Here is a 17168-nt window from a genome sequence, read left to right as displayed (position 1 = left end):
ATATTATGGTTCCTCAGCACACAACCCTGTCTCTTCATCTCTGCGCTGAATTCCACGGGCAAAACCGGAACCGGGCATAACTGCAGTGAGAAAGTAGGTGGACTGCAAAATTTTTCAACCTGGAGCTCAGGACATAGATGAAGAGATATTTGTCAAACAGTAAAGCCTGTTTGACAGGACTCCAGCGCGTGCCAGCCCGGCTCAACCCGGCTCAACCCGACCTGGGTGGCCAGCAGCGCGTAGGCCCAGATAAACAAACGGCTGTCTGACCGCCGGGCCCGCCAACAGGGGACGGTAGCGGGTCCTAACCGACTTCCTGATGGACCTGAGATAGCAAGATATAATGGGTGGCCTTGTCTTCGAAGGGAAGTTAGGACCGCAAAGAAATTTCGGAAACTTCGTCACGCACGCGCTTCTCGACTCTGCCGAAGCAAAGAGTCGGCCTGCGGCGGGCCTCGCAGAGTGCGCGTGCGCGGCGGTCCCAATTTTCCCGCACCTTCTCTCACGTAACTTCACTTTCCAGGGGCCGGCGCAAGCTTCGCCGAGTGCGCGTGCGCGGCGGTCCCTTTTTAATTTTTTTTGGCTTTCCCCTCCCCACAACACGTATCCTCACTAGACTCCGCCCCTCGGGGGACTCCTTCCTCTCGCCGTAGGCCGGCGTGACCCGCCCCAGTGTCCTCTTGCGCGCGCTCGGGCCCGCCCTCCAAGTCACGTGACTTCTGTAGTTTTCCCCACCCAGCTCTTCAACCTCTGACTCTCACAATCCGGCGTTATGGCTACCGCGGTTCCCTGTGCCGCTTCTCTCTCCCCGCTTCTTCCCTTTCTCCTGAGCCTCCTCCTCCTCTCTACTCCGCACGGCACCAGCGGCCTGCACACTAAAGGCGCCCTTCCCCTGGATACAATCACTTTCTACAAGGTAACGGTGTCGGGGGATTTTGCGCACAGGTGCAGCCAGAGTGCCCAGGGGAGCGCGAGCCCGTGGGGAACGTTGGGCACCGAAGGCTGGCGGAAAGCGGTCTTGTAGCAAGGATCCGAGGTCTTCCTACCATGCTATGGCCTGGTGGAGTCTTGGACGGGCTTACCATGACCACGGGCACACACGCCCCGGGGTCCCGGCTCACTCTTGCCTTTGCATCATTTATATTTGTTTCTGCTTTTGCAAAAGAGCTGCAAAGATGCAGCCGAGGGGCCGAGGGAATGAGATGCTCCTTTAGGGAGAGAGGACAGTGCCAGGCAAGATCCAATCCTCGAGTCCTCAGTAGGAGATGAGGGCGGGGCGAAGTCGGTGCTACCTGGTTTCCAACTCGGGGTGGGGGTGGTAGGAAGAACTCGGCACGTTAGTATGCGTATCTGTGCCCCTCCTGAGTATGAATTGTTGGCTTGGCAATATGCAAAGTATGTTCAGATATTACGCCTCTCCCAGAAGAGTGCTGACGTTAAGAATAAGCTTCACGCTGGAATTGTAGCTTAGTGGGAGAACGCTTGCCTAGTACATTTGAGGTACTAAGTTCGATCTTCAGTACCACATAAAAATAAATGAAGGCATTGTGTCCATCTACAACGAAAATATAAATAAATAAAAACGAATACGCTACAGTTTAGCCAAACTATAGGAAATATCTCCGGAAGAAAAATGAATAAAATCGGGTCAAAGCATGGAAGAATTTGCCACTACTCCTCCCTGCCACCCTTTACAAAATGTGGAATCCTGGCCTAGGTAAATGGACCTTGGAAACATTGAAGGCTTAGTGCAACACCACAGTCCCACTCTCCTTCTCCTGTATCTGTCTTTTAACTTCTATGGCAAGCTAAATGTTGAGGCAGTCGTCTTATTTTCTTATTTTGTACCCTTGGCAGGAAGTGAAACCAAGAAATGGAACTCTAAATCTGTATCAAGTGGTTGAACTTGTCTGTTTTTTTTTTTTTTTTTTTCCTTCTTCTTTTGTAGTTATGGATGGACAGCATGTTTTTGTTTATTTATTTTTTTGGTGCTAAGGATCAAACCCAGTGCCCAACAGGTGCCAAGCAACCAGGGGCTCCACCATTGAGCTAAGCCTCAGCCCCTTCTGTTTTCAAAAGAGTTGAGAGGACTTAGAGTGGACTTCACACTTGTAGCTCATTGAAGGCAAAGTTCCAAGAATTTAAAAGCATTGGTATGGTTGGTTAGTTGGTTGTGGGCACCCCACAGCACCTATGCTCTTTGGTCCTTTACTGGCAAAGTGATGCACCTACCTCTCCCCACTACATGGAAGTTGGGTTACATCACAGATCTAGTGTGACTCAGAGCAGCTTTGTACCATCAGGTTAATAGTATCTCCTTATAAATGAGTGCTGTGCCATCTTTACCATTACCACCCTGGTCTAGGCTGTTCTTGGGTAAACTTCCTCCTGTCCTTCATGCTTCCACCTTGAGACACCACACTAGGAGATCTGTTCTTGCTTCCCTTTCCTATTTCCTAACAATTTTCCCTGGTCCTCTGTGCTCCAACCCTACAGGCCTGCCTTCTATCCCTTGAATATTCCTAGCTCATCATTGCTTTCATGTATTTGAGGTTTCCCTGTGACTGCAGTAGTTTTTGCCCAATCTTTGAAAGACATGCTCCTTATTGTTTAGGTTTAAATGTTACCTCCTCAGAACCCTTCCTTGATTTCTCCCACCCCCAGGCTTAAGTACCAGTCATATTCCCCTGTTACTGTTTTTCTGAAGTGCACTCATCGCTGATTTTGTTCCTTGTCAGTTTTACCATCTGTCTCTCACATCATATTCTTTGTTTCCAATTATCTGCACAGCATAGCAGGTTATATATTACATAGTAGGTGCTTAATAAATAATTGATTACATGAATAAATGTTTTCTCCAGTCTCTTTCCAACTCTCACCCTCTTCCATCACCGCTGGATACAATGGGAATTTCTTAGTGTTTTTTTCCAGCAGCCTTGTTCAACATGCTATGCTTTTTAATGATTTCTAATATTTTTGTTCCTTTCTCTTCGCCATCACTAGAATGTTAACTTCATTTGATAAAAGACCCACTCCGTTTTGTTCTTTGTAGTGTTCACTTAGAACAGCGCGTAGTTCGTGATGGGCCCATAGCAACTTTTAATTCAGTGAACAAATGAATGAATAAAGAATTTATCTCTAATTTGAAGAAGCAAGTTGTCTGATTATGGGTACAGTAGAACTGATCCCCAGAGTTCTAAAGTAATTAACAGATACAGACTGCATAAAATAACAAACAATTCTTTATGCAAATATTTGCCATTCAAAACCATTCCATCTTACCTAGTAGCCAAGAATGGTGAAAGTAAAAGTCCTGAATTCTGTTTCAATATTAAACCACTATATAATTATTAACGTATTACATAATACAAGTGTAAGTCCCTTGAAGATAGGGATTGTATGTCATGCTTTTAAACCCTCCACCCCCCTTACCCCGGCCTTGAACATGTAGCATCTGCTATTAAAGTTCTGTTCATTTAACATGTTTTAAAAGCATTTGCTACATGCAGGTATGTGGGATCGTAGGGTCAGGCAAGGTCCTTATTTTCATTAATATACAGTCTACCGGAGAGAACAGAAAACAAGCAAAGAATGATTTTAGAGAATAGTCAATGTATGAAGAAATGCATCAGAGTATCGCAGGAATGAAGCAATCTTAGATGGTTGAGGAGTCCTCTTCATTATTAATGAAGGGACCTTTTGAATTGAACCTTCAATGTAAAGAGACAAGCTGAGCCAGGGAAAGGGTTCCAGCCAGGAAACAGCAAATACAAAGGCTGCAAGAGGGGGCAAGTATAGTGTGTTGAACTGAAACAAGGCCACCTGGACCGGAGGGATGTGATCTGATTTACATTTTAAATCTTCCTTGTCTTTAGGCCCTCAGAGCTCAGACTTTATGGCGTCAGTGGCCACTTAAAGATGACCTGTTCTGGTGGTTTCTCCTCCTTTATGTCCCTAGGCACTGTTAAATATTCTTAAAAACCTAAAGTCAAGTGGACATTAGTACACAGTAAGGGACACAGACAAGCAAAAACATTTGAGTTCTCTGATGCATCTGGAATTTTGTGAACTCGATAGAATTATGAACAGTGATTTCCTGTGATGAAAATCTTGAGAATAGAGATCACTGAATTACAAAAGCAAAGGGGTGTGAGAGGAGGGGAAGGCAACATTACTGACCAAAGTCAGCTTATTTATTTGTACATGGGAAGAAACCATCAAAAGGAAGCCTTTGGCTTAACTATATGACCCCTACAGTTCCACTTCTAGGTGAGTCCAAAAGAATTTAATAATGGGTATTCAAACAAAAACATGTACACATCTTCAGACTATTCACAGTAATAGCCAAAAGGTAGAAACAACCCAAACATCCTTCAAAGAATAGTTTATTTGGCCAGAAGTATGAATAAAGCACTGATCACATGCTACCACATGGAAAACCATAAGAACATTATGCTAAGGCAAGTAAGTCAGACATAAGAGACTATGAATTTTATTATTCCATCAAATTAGACAAATCTAAGGAGACAGCTGGGGCAAGGAAGAAGATGGGGAGGGACATCTTAATGGATACAGGGTTTCCTTTGCGGGTGATGAAAATGTTCTGGAACTAGGTAGTCATGGTGGTTACATAACATTATTAGTACACTAAGTCCCACTGGATTGTACACTTTAAATGATGGGTTTTATTTGCTTTTAAAATTAAAAAATCTTGTTCTTCACAGTTTAAGAACCAGAGATCTAGCCAAAGCATCCTTTGTGGTGTCGACTCCTTTTTAGATTTTTTTTTTTTGGTCAGATTTCTGGTTCAGTGTTAAGAAAAGCTTCCTCAGATGATGGGCATGATGGGATATGATGATGAATTGCATGCTAAGGGTCTCTTTGGCCCACTGAAAGGAACACTGGAGGGGGCGGGCCTTAGCTTTATTCTAGATTGAGTCATATGTTTCTCTTATTAATGTGAACACATACCTAATGAGATGCCCAGTACATACCAGGCATGTTTAATGAATGGTGGGGGGCAATAAACAAACATTACATTGTTAAGAGCTGGTATTGGTATCCTTTGTGGGCTTGTTTCCACTATTTTTTAAACAGGGGCCCCTTGGGAAGGGGAATTCACCCCAAATGTCCCTGGAACACCCCACTTGCTCAGCTCTATGCGCCCTCAGGTCATTCCCAAAAGCAAGTTTGTCTTGGTGAAGTTCGACACCCAGTACCCCTACGGTGAGAAGCAGGATGAGTTCAAGCGTCTGGCTGAAAACTCGGCTTCTAGCGATGATCTCTTGGTGGCAGAGGTGGGGATCTCAGGTATGTACAAGTCCAAGACAACTGGGAAGGACTGAGGGGGAGGAAGTTAGCTATTATTGCCCTATTTGGAGGGGGAATACTTGGTGCCTTTTTATCTAAACTACACACAAAGGATAAATGGGTTTTATTCTTGAGGAATCTGGTACTCATAGCAAGCTTGGTCTAAGATGATTTCTGGAACCTGGGAACCTCATGTCAGGCTTGAAGTTGCCTGAAGAGAAGGGACCCCCTCTTCCCTTACCCTTCACCTATCTGATATTCCACTTTGAGAACTTTGAGCTTTCCTTGCAGGGGGTGGTCAGGGGTTCCATGCCTTCTAGGGGACAGCATGGTCAGATCTTTTCTGCCTTCATTTAATCTTTTTACCAAAGCTGTTGGGTTTTGGCTTTAGCTCAGATCACTACTGGTGCCACCATTAATCTAAGGGTAACTCTTAACCACAGTGTCAACATACTAATAATAATACGTCGCCAGTGTTTATTGGTTTGCGGCCTGTAAAGATCTACACAGCCAATTTTAAGCTCCACTTGAGTCCTGCTTGAAAAGCAAGAGGTACTGTCTCCATATTATACTTAAAAAAATCAAAGCTCAGAGCTTACATGACTTTCTAGGGGATGGGGTATGGAGTGACTGAGCCAGAATTCCACCTAAGTACCTAAGTATTTGGCTTAAGTACATCTAAGTGCAGCATACTCTGAGCTAGGATGCCTCCATTCCCCAGTGAACTGGGAATTTGATGTCAGTAGAGATAGCTGGCTCACCTGTCCAGAGGAGTCAGTTTTGACTCAACTTCAAATCAGTTCCCTTGGGGTTTTTTGAATAATAGCATTGACAATGACTTGCATTCATCATGTTTTTCAGACCACTGTGCTAAAGGTTTTACATGTATTTTACCCTTGTGACTTGTGGTACTATTACCCCCAATTTTTCAAGTTAAATTGATGCTCAGGGAACCTCACTCAAGTAAATAGAGCTGTTAACTAGGATTGGCACTCCAGGCTGTTAACTCCACTGTTAACCCAGAAATAGTTCGTCTCAGCCATTTCTTCTTGCCAAGGGTCAAAAATCAGTTGTCACAATCAGCCCTTGGGACTACTACTACTTTTTAGGAAGAATGTTGCAGATACTGCTGGCAGCTACTGCAGAGTAAGCACTGAACTCTGATTGGATCTCATATACATAGTGCCTCATTGAACCTCCCAGCAGCCCTCACGTAGCAGGGACTGCTTTCATCACCTACCACACACACACCTCTTTCTCGCTCAACTCCACCCAACCTGACCTTGGTAGTTTTTTTTTTCTTAACAGTACTGGGGCTGGGCATGGAACTCAGGATCTTGCACATACTAGACAAGTGTGCTACCCACTTGGCTACACCTGAGTCCTTGGCCTTAAATATTCTCAGCTCAGTCCTGGCACAGAGCTTTTGTCTTGTACAGAGCTCTTGAACTTGAGGTACTTTCTTCCTGAAGCACTCTTCCCAGATATTTATGTGGCTGACTCCATGCCACTTAGGCCCCTCAGCTTATGTCATCTCCACAGGGTAGTCTTCACTGACAACCTGAAGTGGGCTTTCTTACCCACTCTGTCATATCACACTGTTTATTTTCATCAGTGGAACTAATCATTTATGTTCACTTGTATACTGTCATCCTTCTTGCCGTTAGAATATAAACTTCTTGCCAGGTGTGGTCCACACACCTATAATCCCAGCAATATAGGAGGCTGAGGCAGGAAAATGGCAAGTTTGAGGCCAGCATCAACAAGCAAGGCCCTAAACAACTTAGCAAGACCCTGTCTCAGAGTAAAGTAGGAGTGTAGCTCAGTGGTTAAGCACACCTGGGCTCAAATCCCAGTAACACCCCATTCCCACTCCCAGAAAAAATTAAAGCCCCTTGAGGTCCGAGAACTTGATACTGTGAATCACAATTAGGTCCTTAGCACCTCAAACAGCATCACATAGTAGACATAAAGAATTTTTACTTTTCAATTGAAGACAGTTCAGAGCAATTAAATGATTTGACAGCAGCCACATGGCTAGGAAATGGCAGAGGAAGAATTCAAACCAAGGTCAATATAGATAAACCTCACTTTGAACCATTACATAGCCAAGATGATTCTTCTTCTCCACTCAGACCCTGTAGTGATATCCTGCACTGAGTTGTTATCTTATTCATCTGTGGTTTCTGTTCACAGATTATGGTGACAAGCTGAACATGGAACTGGGTGAGAAATACAAGCTGGACAAAGAGAACTACCCAGTCTTCTTCCTCTTCCGAGACGGGGACTTTGAAAACCCAGTCCCATATAGTGGGGTAGTTAAGGTTGGAGCCATCCAGCGCTGGTTAAAGGGACAAGGAGTCTACCTGGGTATGCCTGGCTGCCTGCCTGTGTATGACGCCCTGGCAGGGGAATTCATCAGGGCCTCTAGTGTAGAGGCCCGTAAGGCCCTCTTGAAGCAGGGGCAGGACAACCTCTTGAGTGTGAAGGGGACTGAAAAGAAGTGGGCCGAGCAGTATCTGAAGGTCATGGGGAAGGTATTAGATCAAGGTGAGGACTTCCCAGCATCAGAGATGACCCGGATCACCAAGCTGATTGAGAAGAACAAGATGAGTGATGGGAAGAAGGAGGAGCTCCAGAAGAGCTTAAACATCCTGACTGCCTTCCAGAAGAAGGAGTTTGAGAAGGAGGAGCTGTGAAAAGGCACTGGGGTTTCCAGGGTTTGCTGGGGGTGGGAAGGGGAGAGTTACCCTCTGGCCATGAAACCCTTGTAAAGAGGGTGTTGGAAATCTGAGCCCTGACTATGCCTGGACATGGATGCTGATGTGCCCATGCTTGGGAAGTCTCTAGAGCCAGCCTGGGGATAGCTGGAACGCTTACTTGGCTAATTAAGTGCCCCCTCAGAAGGAACTGGTGCTATAAAGGAGGGTACTGCCCAGGTCCTTGACAAGTGTAATTCTGGCCCAATTAAAGTTCAGTGTTTTGATTAAGTGGACCTGAAGCCATTCAGTTTGTTTTTTCACATTATATTCTGGCCTATAACTTGCTTGCTTCTGCTTCTCAATTCTTTTTTGAATCTAAACTGGTATGGACTCCACTCTACCAGGGAAACAGATTATCCTGATAAAACCGATACCAGCTTAAGGTAAAAGCTTTATTTTTCACTGATGTCCAGGCTATTATGAATTAACTGGATGATGAAATGTGTTACCCATGTTCTTAGTCCTTACAACTCAACAGTAGCACCATTTAATCAACACTGAACAGTGATGCTCTGTGAGATGTATAGCAAATTCTTAATTTTACTGACAGGGTTTTTAGTTTAGAAAACAAAATGATAGAATTTAGTCCTGTTTGAAAGTTTTAAAAATTGTTTTCATGCTCAATCACTTTGTCAGTTACTCAGTAAATACCAACTTTTAGAGTAAGTACACAAATGGCAGACAAGGAAGACTATAAAACCCAAAAGCATCCTCAGGCCCCGAATGTGGCCTAATCTTGATTGTTGGTATGCCACTGGGTGGGTTCAGGCTAGCTATTTATAAAGCCAGAGTGAACTAGATAATCATATATCAGAGGGCTTTTGTACTTAGCATCTAATAAATTAATATTATGACTGAAGGCTACACGGAGTGGCTTCCTAGAATCAAACTGTATACAATTTTAAGGGAATTTCTTGATAATCTGAAGCAGACACTATATCCAACTTGAAGAATTTTGTTTTAAGAAACCTGTAAATTTCCTAAATGGTGCCAAAAATGATTTTAATTTTGAAATAGTTCTTGGTAATTGATGCCACAAAAAGTACTGGAGTGATCACATTAGAAGAGATTATTCATACAGAACTAAGAAACTGGGAATTTGTGGCCATCAAGTATAAGAATGAGATGGAATGGAGAACAGCTTCTAGCTTATTTATTGGGGACCCATGTTTCCTGGGCTATAATGTGGACACTAGGTTGCAGAAAAGCTCTGTCCCTCAAGCAAACTGCAGTAGGAACTCCACAATCTGTATGAGCTTTCGACTCATGGTAGCTTACCCTGCAATCTTAACTGAAATTTGTACCTGCATTAAGGCTATAGCATCCAAAAACAAGGGGAATATTTAAAAAATATAAATCCAAGCCAAACTTTTTGGAAAAGCAAAGGATGGCAGTTAGGTAGGTACAGGCACATACCTGCTTTTAGTTAAAGGAAAAGAGAACACTGGTAGGGAGTTAAGTTGTAACTGAAAAAACAGGCCCAAAGGACCCTTCAGAGATACATAAAATGATTTTTCTGTCAGAGAACAGAAAGAAACTCGGGAAAAATAGCTATTCAATCTGCCCAAATAAAATTTGAATTTCAGTGTCTGGATTCTCAAGTACCCTTGGGTAAATCATGTCATCAACCTGCCTGAAATTCTCCAGTAACCTTCCATTACATTTATTCTAAGTCTCAGTCCTTCCCCTGCCTTTAGGTCCTGACTGATCTGGTCTAGCACTCTATCCAAATGCTGACCCCTTTCTACTCCTTTCACAAGTTGCTGGAACATGTTAAGCAGTTCCCTTCCTTGGGGCCTTTCCAACTGTGTTCCTTTTTCTATGACTGACAAACATTCACCATTCACGTCCAATGTTATGGAGATCCTCTCGTGACCCAATCCGAAGTGACTCAACACTATCACATACCCTGATTTATATTAAATAGGACTTTGCTACACAACTATTTATGGCCTTTCCCCACACCAACAACTAATAAGTAGGATAGAGAGTTTCATTTTCCTTTAAATAAGCAGAGCCTGAAAGTTATGAATCTTGATGCATTGTCAGTAAGTATTCAGTAATAATTTAAGTATGGAAGGTACTGCTTCTAAGCCAAAAGAAATGGTGGCCTTAGGAAAAAAAAAATAACTTTCAAATAATAAAATTTTGCTGGGTATATAGCTCTTTAATAAAAATTGAGATGAGTTATACCATTTAGAAGGTTGTAGCTTCTAAGAACCTGAACAAAAATGAACCAGGCAGAAATGCCAACTTAAAATGAAAATTTTATATAAATTAACCCATCGAGTTTAGATTTGCTATGCTTCACTTAATTCTCAATAAGGAAGAATATGGACTTCCCATATTAATAAATCACATCAAATAAGCAGGAAGAGTTTCAATAACAAGCCTATAGATACACTGAAACCCCCTTTTATATTAAAAGTTAAAATGAAAGACAAATCCAGATTGAACATAGTGATTGCAAAATATAATGCAATTTTGAACAATTAAAATTATGAAAATATACAAAATTGATGGGCAACACAACTAGGCATTTGTTTTCTATTATGTAGAGAACACTAAAAATTTCTCTACCTTTTATCCATCAAGTAAATGACTTAAACCAAATGTTTACTTTGGAGAGTCTTTAACTCAGGATCTCAGTAGTATAAAAGGCAATAGTTTTTTAGTCTGTAAACAGTAGCTTTTTTTTTCCTCCTTTCCTTTTTTTTTTTTTTTTAAATATCAATTTACCACAGAAAAACTAAACAAAAAACCCATATAAACCAAAACAGCAGCAGCAGCGGGTTATTTGAGAAATCTCTTCAAATATCAATGACATACAATTGCTGGGAGAGGGTGCTTTTTACTCATGTAAATATATATATATATGTACACACACACATATATATGTATGTATGTGTGTGTGTGTTTAATATATATATATATATTAAACTGTACACAATTTATAGTGCACGACAGTTCCCAAAGGAACAGATTGATAAAAGATATTGGCCATTTCTGCATAATTTCATTCTTTTTACAGTAATCTCAAAATGTGAGAGTTGAATCTAATTGAAATGCTACATTTAGTAGGAAAATCAGCAAGTAACAAAGGAAGCATAACTTTAAGGTAACATTATTTGTCAGTAAAACCAGTAGAGGTCCCAGATACTCCAAGGCAGGAGACCAGTTAGGCAGACCATTAGAGTCATTGCAGTCCTTGACCAAGGCCAGCCCATTAAGCATACATATGATAGACTACAGACTTGTATCAAAGAGCATTTCTATTTCTTTGTACAGTACTTTTTTGGATATGCAAAGAAACATCATTCCAAGAACATAGCCATATACACACCCTCCCAAATACACACAGTTCCATCTAAAATAGGCCATAGTTATATGAACTAATGACACGTTGTCATTAAAGGATATTCCGAATCGGGTTGTTCAGTTCATCTTGTTCAGGAGGACAGTTATTCCCTTTAGGAAGGGGTGTTTGACAATTGTGGCTACTAAATTTATATAAAATGTGATGTTTTGAAATTACTTGATGGACTAGGTTTTCCAACAAGTCTTATTTTGAACAGGTAATATAATTTTTAAACAGTTATTAATTACCATATCAAATTGTCAATAAGAAAGTCAAGGAGGGACAAAATGCAAACTTTGCATACATAGATTTTCCCAGCTCTTTTGGTTGCTTTTAAAAAAGTATCACATTTCATTGGAGCAGTGCACAGGAAAGGACCTTGAAAAGGGCTTTAAGACCAATCCTCCATCAGATGTTGGAATTTCCTCATCAAATTCATTTCTTTGTCCTTACAAAATTACTAACTTTAAAACAGAAAAAAGGAAGCTGGAATTCAAACTCCGAAAAAAAAAAAAAAATCAAAAGAAAGTGTAAAAATTTTCAAGAGCAATTTTTATCTTTTCTTCAAGACCAACCTCTGAAGCTACAGTCTTGGGGACAAGACCTCCAGGTGAACAAGGTAAATACAATCCTGGTACAATTCTTAAGTTTCAAGAAAGTAGACTGAACATTAAACCCACTGGGTAACATTTCTTTTGCCAGCCTAAAACTTAAAACCTAGTTTAAATCCATAATATATATTCCTTCTTCACCAACCCCCCCCACTTGAAAACACTAAAATAGTAATTAATTTTCAAGCATATATATACACATATGATTCATGAATCCACTGCAGTATATAACTCACAAAACTGATGAAATAAGTATCAGTATTGCCTGCATAAATATGTACACCTCTCTTGAAAACAGTGATTCCCAAACTTCCCAAATGGATGAAAGACAGCAAGCTAGTCGTTAGCAGGCTTGCTAAATGGTCTGTACTACTTTCCTCTCTAAATACCTACTAATTAATAAGGTCTTCCTTGTCTCCCTATCTGAGATTTAACTTTCACAGGAACATGGATGGGGCTATCTTGGCTATCAAGATTATTAGGCCAAAAAAAAAAAAAAAAAAATCAGCACCTGTGGTCATCTGAGTAGTGCCCTTCAGGGCAAGTGATTATGCTAAATCTCGCCTGAGGTCTGCTGTGGACCTGCCTTGGGTTTGAGGAAGCCTCAAAACGCACCTGCTGCAGTGGAAAAGGGCCTGCTCCTGGTCATATCCCCCTCTACTTCTCTTTTCTGCTTCCTATGGCTCAAGAACAAACTAAACTCCCACTGCTGTAATGGGAGGGCCATCCAGCTGCTTTGAGGTCAATGCTTTATGCTTAATTTCTATTGCTGCTTTTGAATAGAAACCCTTTCCCCTCCCAGATGTTTCTGGTGATGGGAGGGAAGAAAAGTAAGGGGTTCTCTTGTTGCTGCCATATGCATATGAACATCTATAAAAAGTGGTCAAACCCGGATGAGGGTCCTACTTCTGGCTTATATACAATAATTTAGTCAGCTGTATGTATTTAATACCTAAAAAAATTAATTCACAATCAAAGTCCTTCATGCATTTTGTGAGGAAGTTCTGGATTAAAATGATGATCAACCAGATGTTGCTTTTGCCTGGGAAGATAGTATCGTCATTTTCTGCTGTAGAGTCATCAGTGCCTGTGGTCCACACTTCCTTAAATTTTTAGTTTCTTTGTGGTCTCAAGTCTTTTTTTCAGCAGATCCCCCATTTCCAGAAGTGAGTGTAGGTAACTGCTCTGCACTTTCCCTTGCACAGTCTTTGAATATTTTCTTTCTTCCTACAAAGAAAGAGAAAACTAAGTGGTTTTGCTCAAAAATGATTCTCCTAGATTAGAGTTACTCAGATAAAAGTTAAAACTACCATTACCTCAATGCAAGCTCCATCAGAACAGAGTGAGTCATTTTCAGTATCAAAATGCAGAGGCTAAAAGCTAATCACAGGTATTTTTCAATGTGGTTTTTCACTAAGACCCTATTGCTTCAGAAAAGCATTCTATCCAACACCTTTGTTACAAGTTATATAAAGTAGGAAAGCAAATTTCTTACAGATAACTTTTCATCAAGAAAAAAGGTGGGCACTAGGGTTATGGCTCAATGGTAGAGCACTTGGCTAACATGTGTGAGGCCCTGGGTTTGAGTCTCAGCACCACATAAGAATAAATACATAAAGGTCCATTTACAACTAAAATAAACACATATTTTTAAAAATTCAAACACCAAAAACAATTATCAAAGTAAGTGTAAAAATTGTATAACATTTTCAAGAGCAATTTTTATCTTTTCTTCAAGACCAACCTCTGAAGCTACATTCTTGGGGATAACACCTCCACGTGAACAACCATCATTAAAAAAAAAAAAAAAAAAAAAAAAAAAAATGCAGCCATCTTGAAAAAAAGGTGGTAAATGATTACTAAGTAGTTTGCACATAAAATCATTACTATTTTGTTATTAGCTACACAAACTGTAAAATTAGATGTCTGATTTTTTTGCTTTACCTCAAAATAGACATCATCATAGCCACTACTGAAGGGTCTCAGCTTTACCAAGTCTTTTCTTTTCCAGTTATAATACTAACAAGTCTCCCTCTACTGACAGAGTCTGTAAGTACAAGACACCAAATGATAAAAGACAGAGCTTTCTTAGGCCTTCTCAAAAGTATGAGTTAAATAATTGCTGCCACATATTTATTGTGGTAGAGACCACAAAAAAAAAAAAAAAAAAAAAAAAAGGGAAGGGAAGGAGTTTTCACAAACAGAAATGAAGATGGCTGAGGACTGGGTATGTTTAAATAAAGTTGACTACAGAAGAAAGCAGGTAACATTTTTTGACCCATGAATACTGTGATTTAAGATCTTATCTAGGGGCTATGGTTGTGGCTCAGTGGTAGACTATTTGCCTAGCACACATGAGGCACTGGGTTCGATCCTCAGTACCCATAAAAGATTTGATTTTCATTTAGTATATATGTAAAAGCAAATAAATTTGGTCCTACATATTCATGGGTTCTGCACCCACTTATTCAACCAACTGCATATCCAAACTATTCAGAGAAAAAAAATTCAGTCTGTATATATAGAACGTGCTAAGGCGTTTTTCTTGTCACTAATATCAAAACAGTATAACAACTGTTTACATAGCATGTATATTATATTAAGTATGTAAATAATCTGGAGATAATTTAAAACATTCAGGAAGATGTGTTAGGTTCGATGCAAATACTACACAATTTTCTATAAGGGCCTTAAACCCCCATGGAATTTGAGTATCCTCAGTGTATGTGTGCATTCATGCATGTATTCTGGGGGGAAAAAAATCCCACACGGATACTGAGGAATGGCTGTATAAAGAAACATCCTGCTGGGTGCAATGATGTAGCTATATCCCAGCTACTTGGGAGGCTGAAGCAGGAAGATCTCAAGTTTGAAGCCAGCTTGGGCAAATTAGCCAGATCCTGTCTCAGAATAAAAAGTAAAAAGGGCTGGGGAGGTAACTCAATAGTAGGTAGAGTATCTCTGGATTCAATCCTCCAGATCAGAAAATATAGGAGCAGGTGATATATATATAGCTCAGTGGTAATGTGTCCTTGATTTCAAACCCCAGTACCCTCCCAACACACAAGAAACAAGCTGAAATGACCAATGACTGTGGTGCATTTTTATTTTGAATAATATACAGCTAAAATGAACAAGATTTGTCTATATAAGTTAGGCCAAGAAAATTCTGTGTGTATATGGTATTGGAGATGGAACCCAGGGAGGCTTTTACAATTGAGCTTCATCCTTGACATTCTATTTTTGTTTTGAGATTGACACTGGGTGTTGCTAAATTGCCAAGCCGTAAACTTGCAATCCTCCTGCCTCAGCCTCCAAGTTGCTGAAATTGAGTTGCTGTGATTGTGCCTTGACCTGAACAGATCTGAACAGATTCTGCAGTCAAGCTGCAGAACAGAGTGAATACTTTACTTTCTTTTTCCGTTTTACTGGGGATTGAATCCAGGGGCACTCAAACACTGAGCCACATCCTCAGCCCTATTTTGTACTTTATTTAGAGACAGGGACTCACTGAGTTGCTTAGTGCCTCGATGTTGCTGAGGCTGGCTTTGAACTCATGATCCTCCTGTCTCAGCCTTCCAAGCTGCTGGGATTATGGGTGTGCGCAACCCCACACTTTTTAAAAAGTACAAAATACAGTAATACTGTATGTTTTCTTAATGACTATAAATATACACAAAAAAGATGTTGATATATGACTTACAGGTCTAGTCAAGAGACCTTATAATGCTGGATTTCAACTTTAGAAAAAAAGGAAGGAAATGAAAAAGAAGCGAACCTAATGGAAACTGAATTGAAGAGGGTTATTCAATTTGTTTTTGTTGTTGTTTTAAATACCTTTATTCATTTATTTTTATGTGGTGCTGATGATCCAACCCAGTGCCTCACATATGCTAATCAAGCACTCCACTACTGAGCTCTAGTCCCAGTCACTGTTGTTGTTTTTAACACAAAAGACTACTCAGCACTATGTGGAAACAATTTGGTAGTTGATATTGCTTACTGTACTGTATATATCATGACATTAATAAAGGCTAATTACTGCTTTGTTTAATCCTCACCATAATCCTATGAAATAGGTATTATCATCATCTTCATTTATAGATAAAGAAATTGATGCCCAAATAGAGTAACTAACTTTTCCAAGGTTATACTGCAAAGCTAAGGACAACTTCTAGAATACTGAAATTGAGTCCTCATTTAAGAAGGCAGATAACAACTCAGTGGTCATAAATCAGCAGGGCTACTATGCCTGTCACCATGCAATTAACAGTCCTTCCCACATGCCATATTCTATGCCCCTGCCAACTGACTCACAGTGCCAAATATATTTCACTTTCTACCTCTGTGCCTTTGCCTGGGATGGCTTTCCTCCATTTCCATGTGCCTGGTGAAAATTCATCACTCTTCACAAAAGTACCCACACTCCAATAAGATTGTCTCACTCATTCATTTCATTGTGAACAAGACTGCTTTCTCTACTCAGTCTTTGGTATGTCAAAAGCTCTGGGCTCCTTCCCACAGTAAGCACAACGTTCAAAGCTCTAACATGTTTAAACTTTACAAAAGAGAAGCTTATAGTCTTTTAAGGTTGGTATATCAAGCAAGATTCCATTCATTCTCTCCCCTAGGAAAGTCTGGGTGGGCGTCTGAAACTAGGCCGACAGTCATCCTCAGATTACTGGATGAGTTCCCTCATCAGCAAAGATTTAAGTCAGACACCTACTAGAAGAAAACATTATCTAAGATCAGAATTTCATTGTTAGAGCAGCTGACTAGAAACAGATTGCTTTATCACTGCCCTTCTGGTTCCTACCAAAATCCTAAGCAGACTCCAGGTGAGTGAATTAACATTGACCAGAAAGAATCCATATATTTTATTAAATAAGTCCCTATTTTAGAGGCTGAAGGTGCATGCATTTCGATGGTAGAGCAATTGCCTATTGTGTGTGAGCCCATGGGTTTAATCCCCCGCACAAGGGGAGGAGAGAGGAGACCCATATTTTAAAGGCAAAACATTACAGGCATTGTGCTAACAACTAGGAGAATTTTAAGAAACAGTCCTAAAATAATATCAGGAGACATCTAATGGTTGTGAACAATGATTCATACTTGGTTCCATTCATT

The 17168-nt window shown here is 40.6% G+C and overlaps 3 protein-coding genes across 9 annotated transcripts in view; 1 reads left to right on the top strand and 2 right to left on the bottom strand.

Moving 5' to 3' along the window:
• Tmem116 (transmembrane protein 116) overlaps positions 1 to 566 on the bottom strand; it is a 94075-nt gene extending 93509 nt beyond the window's left edge. For 3 of the 6 annotated variants that reach the window (XR_013092363.1, XM_076866854.1, XM_076866860.1), the window contains exon 1: positions 497 to 540. The gene's annotated coding sequence lies outside the window, so the exon portion shown is untranslated. Of the gene's footprint in view, positions 1 to 325; positions 439 to 496 lie in introns of those variants that run through there. The other 3 variants (XM_076866866.1, XM_076866876.1, XM_076866857.1) reach the window with 3 other exon arrangements.
• A 154-nt stretch (positions 567 to 720) lies between these two features.
• Positions 721 to 8305, top strand: Erp29 (endoplasmic reticulum protein 29). Its single transcript, XM_076854340.2, has 3 exons — positions 721 to 916; positions 5172 to 5310; positions 7507 to 8305. The coding sequence occupies exons 1-3, from the start codon at positions 773 to 775 to the stop codon at positions 8007 to 8009; spliced, it is 786 nt and encodes a 261-aa protein (XP_076710455.1). The 5' UTR covers positions 721 to 772; the 3' UTR covers positions 8010 to 8305.
• A 2014-nt stretch (positions 8306 to 10319) lies between these two features.
• Positions 10320 to 17168, bottom strand: part of Naa25 (N-alpha-acetyltransferase 25, NatB auxiliary subunit) — a 73830-nt gene continuing 66981 nt past the window's right edge. For both annotated transcript variants that reach the window (XM_076854117.2, XM_076854202.2), the window contains exon 24: positions 10320 to 13268. In XM_076854117.2, coding sequence (XP_076710232.1) covers positions 13146 to 13268 — 123 coding nt within the window. In that variant the 3' untranslated portion in view covers positions 10320 to 13145. The remainder of the gene's footprint in view (positions 13269 to 17168) is intronic.

This window comes from Callospermophilus lateralis, chromosome 1 (genome assembly GCF_048772815.1).
Source record: "Callospermophilus lateralis isolate mCalLat2 chromosome 1, mCalLat2.hap1, whole genome shotgun sequence".
NCBI classification, from domain to species: domain Eukaryota; kingdom Metazoa; phylum Chordata; class Mammalia; order Rodentia; family Sciuridae; genus Callospermophilus; species Callospermophilus lateralis.
Note: the sequence above shows the minus strand (reverse complement) of the source record. Positions and strands in the feature narration are given on the sequence as shown.

What these genes read in the sequence shown, in the direction of transcription:
- Erp29 (XM_076854340.2), top strand. Translation starts at nt 773, where the DNA reads ATGGCTACCGCGGTTCCCTGTGCCGCTTCTCTCTCCCCGCTTCTTCCC. An exon ending in ATACAATCACTTTCTACAAG is followed by an intron (nt 917 to 5,171) that starts GTAACGGTGTCG and finishes ATGCGCCCTCAG; the next exon opens with GTCATTCCCAAAAGCAAGTT. An exon ending in GGCAGAGGTGGGGATCTCAG is followed by an intron (nt 5,311 to 7,506) that starts GTATGTACAAGT and finishes TTCTGTTCACAG; the next exon opens with ATTATGGTGACAAGCTGAAC.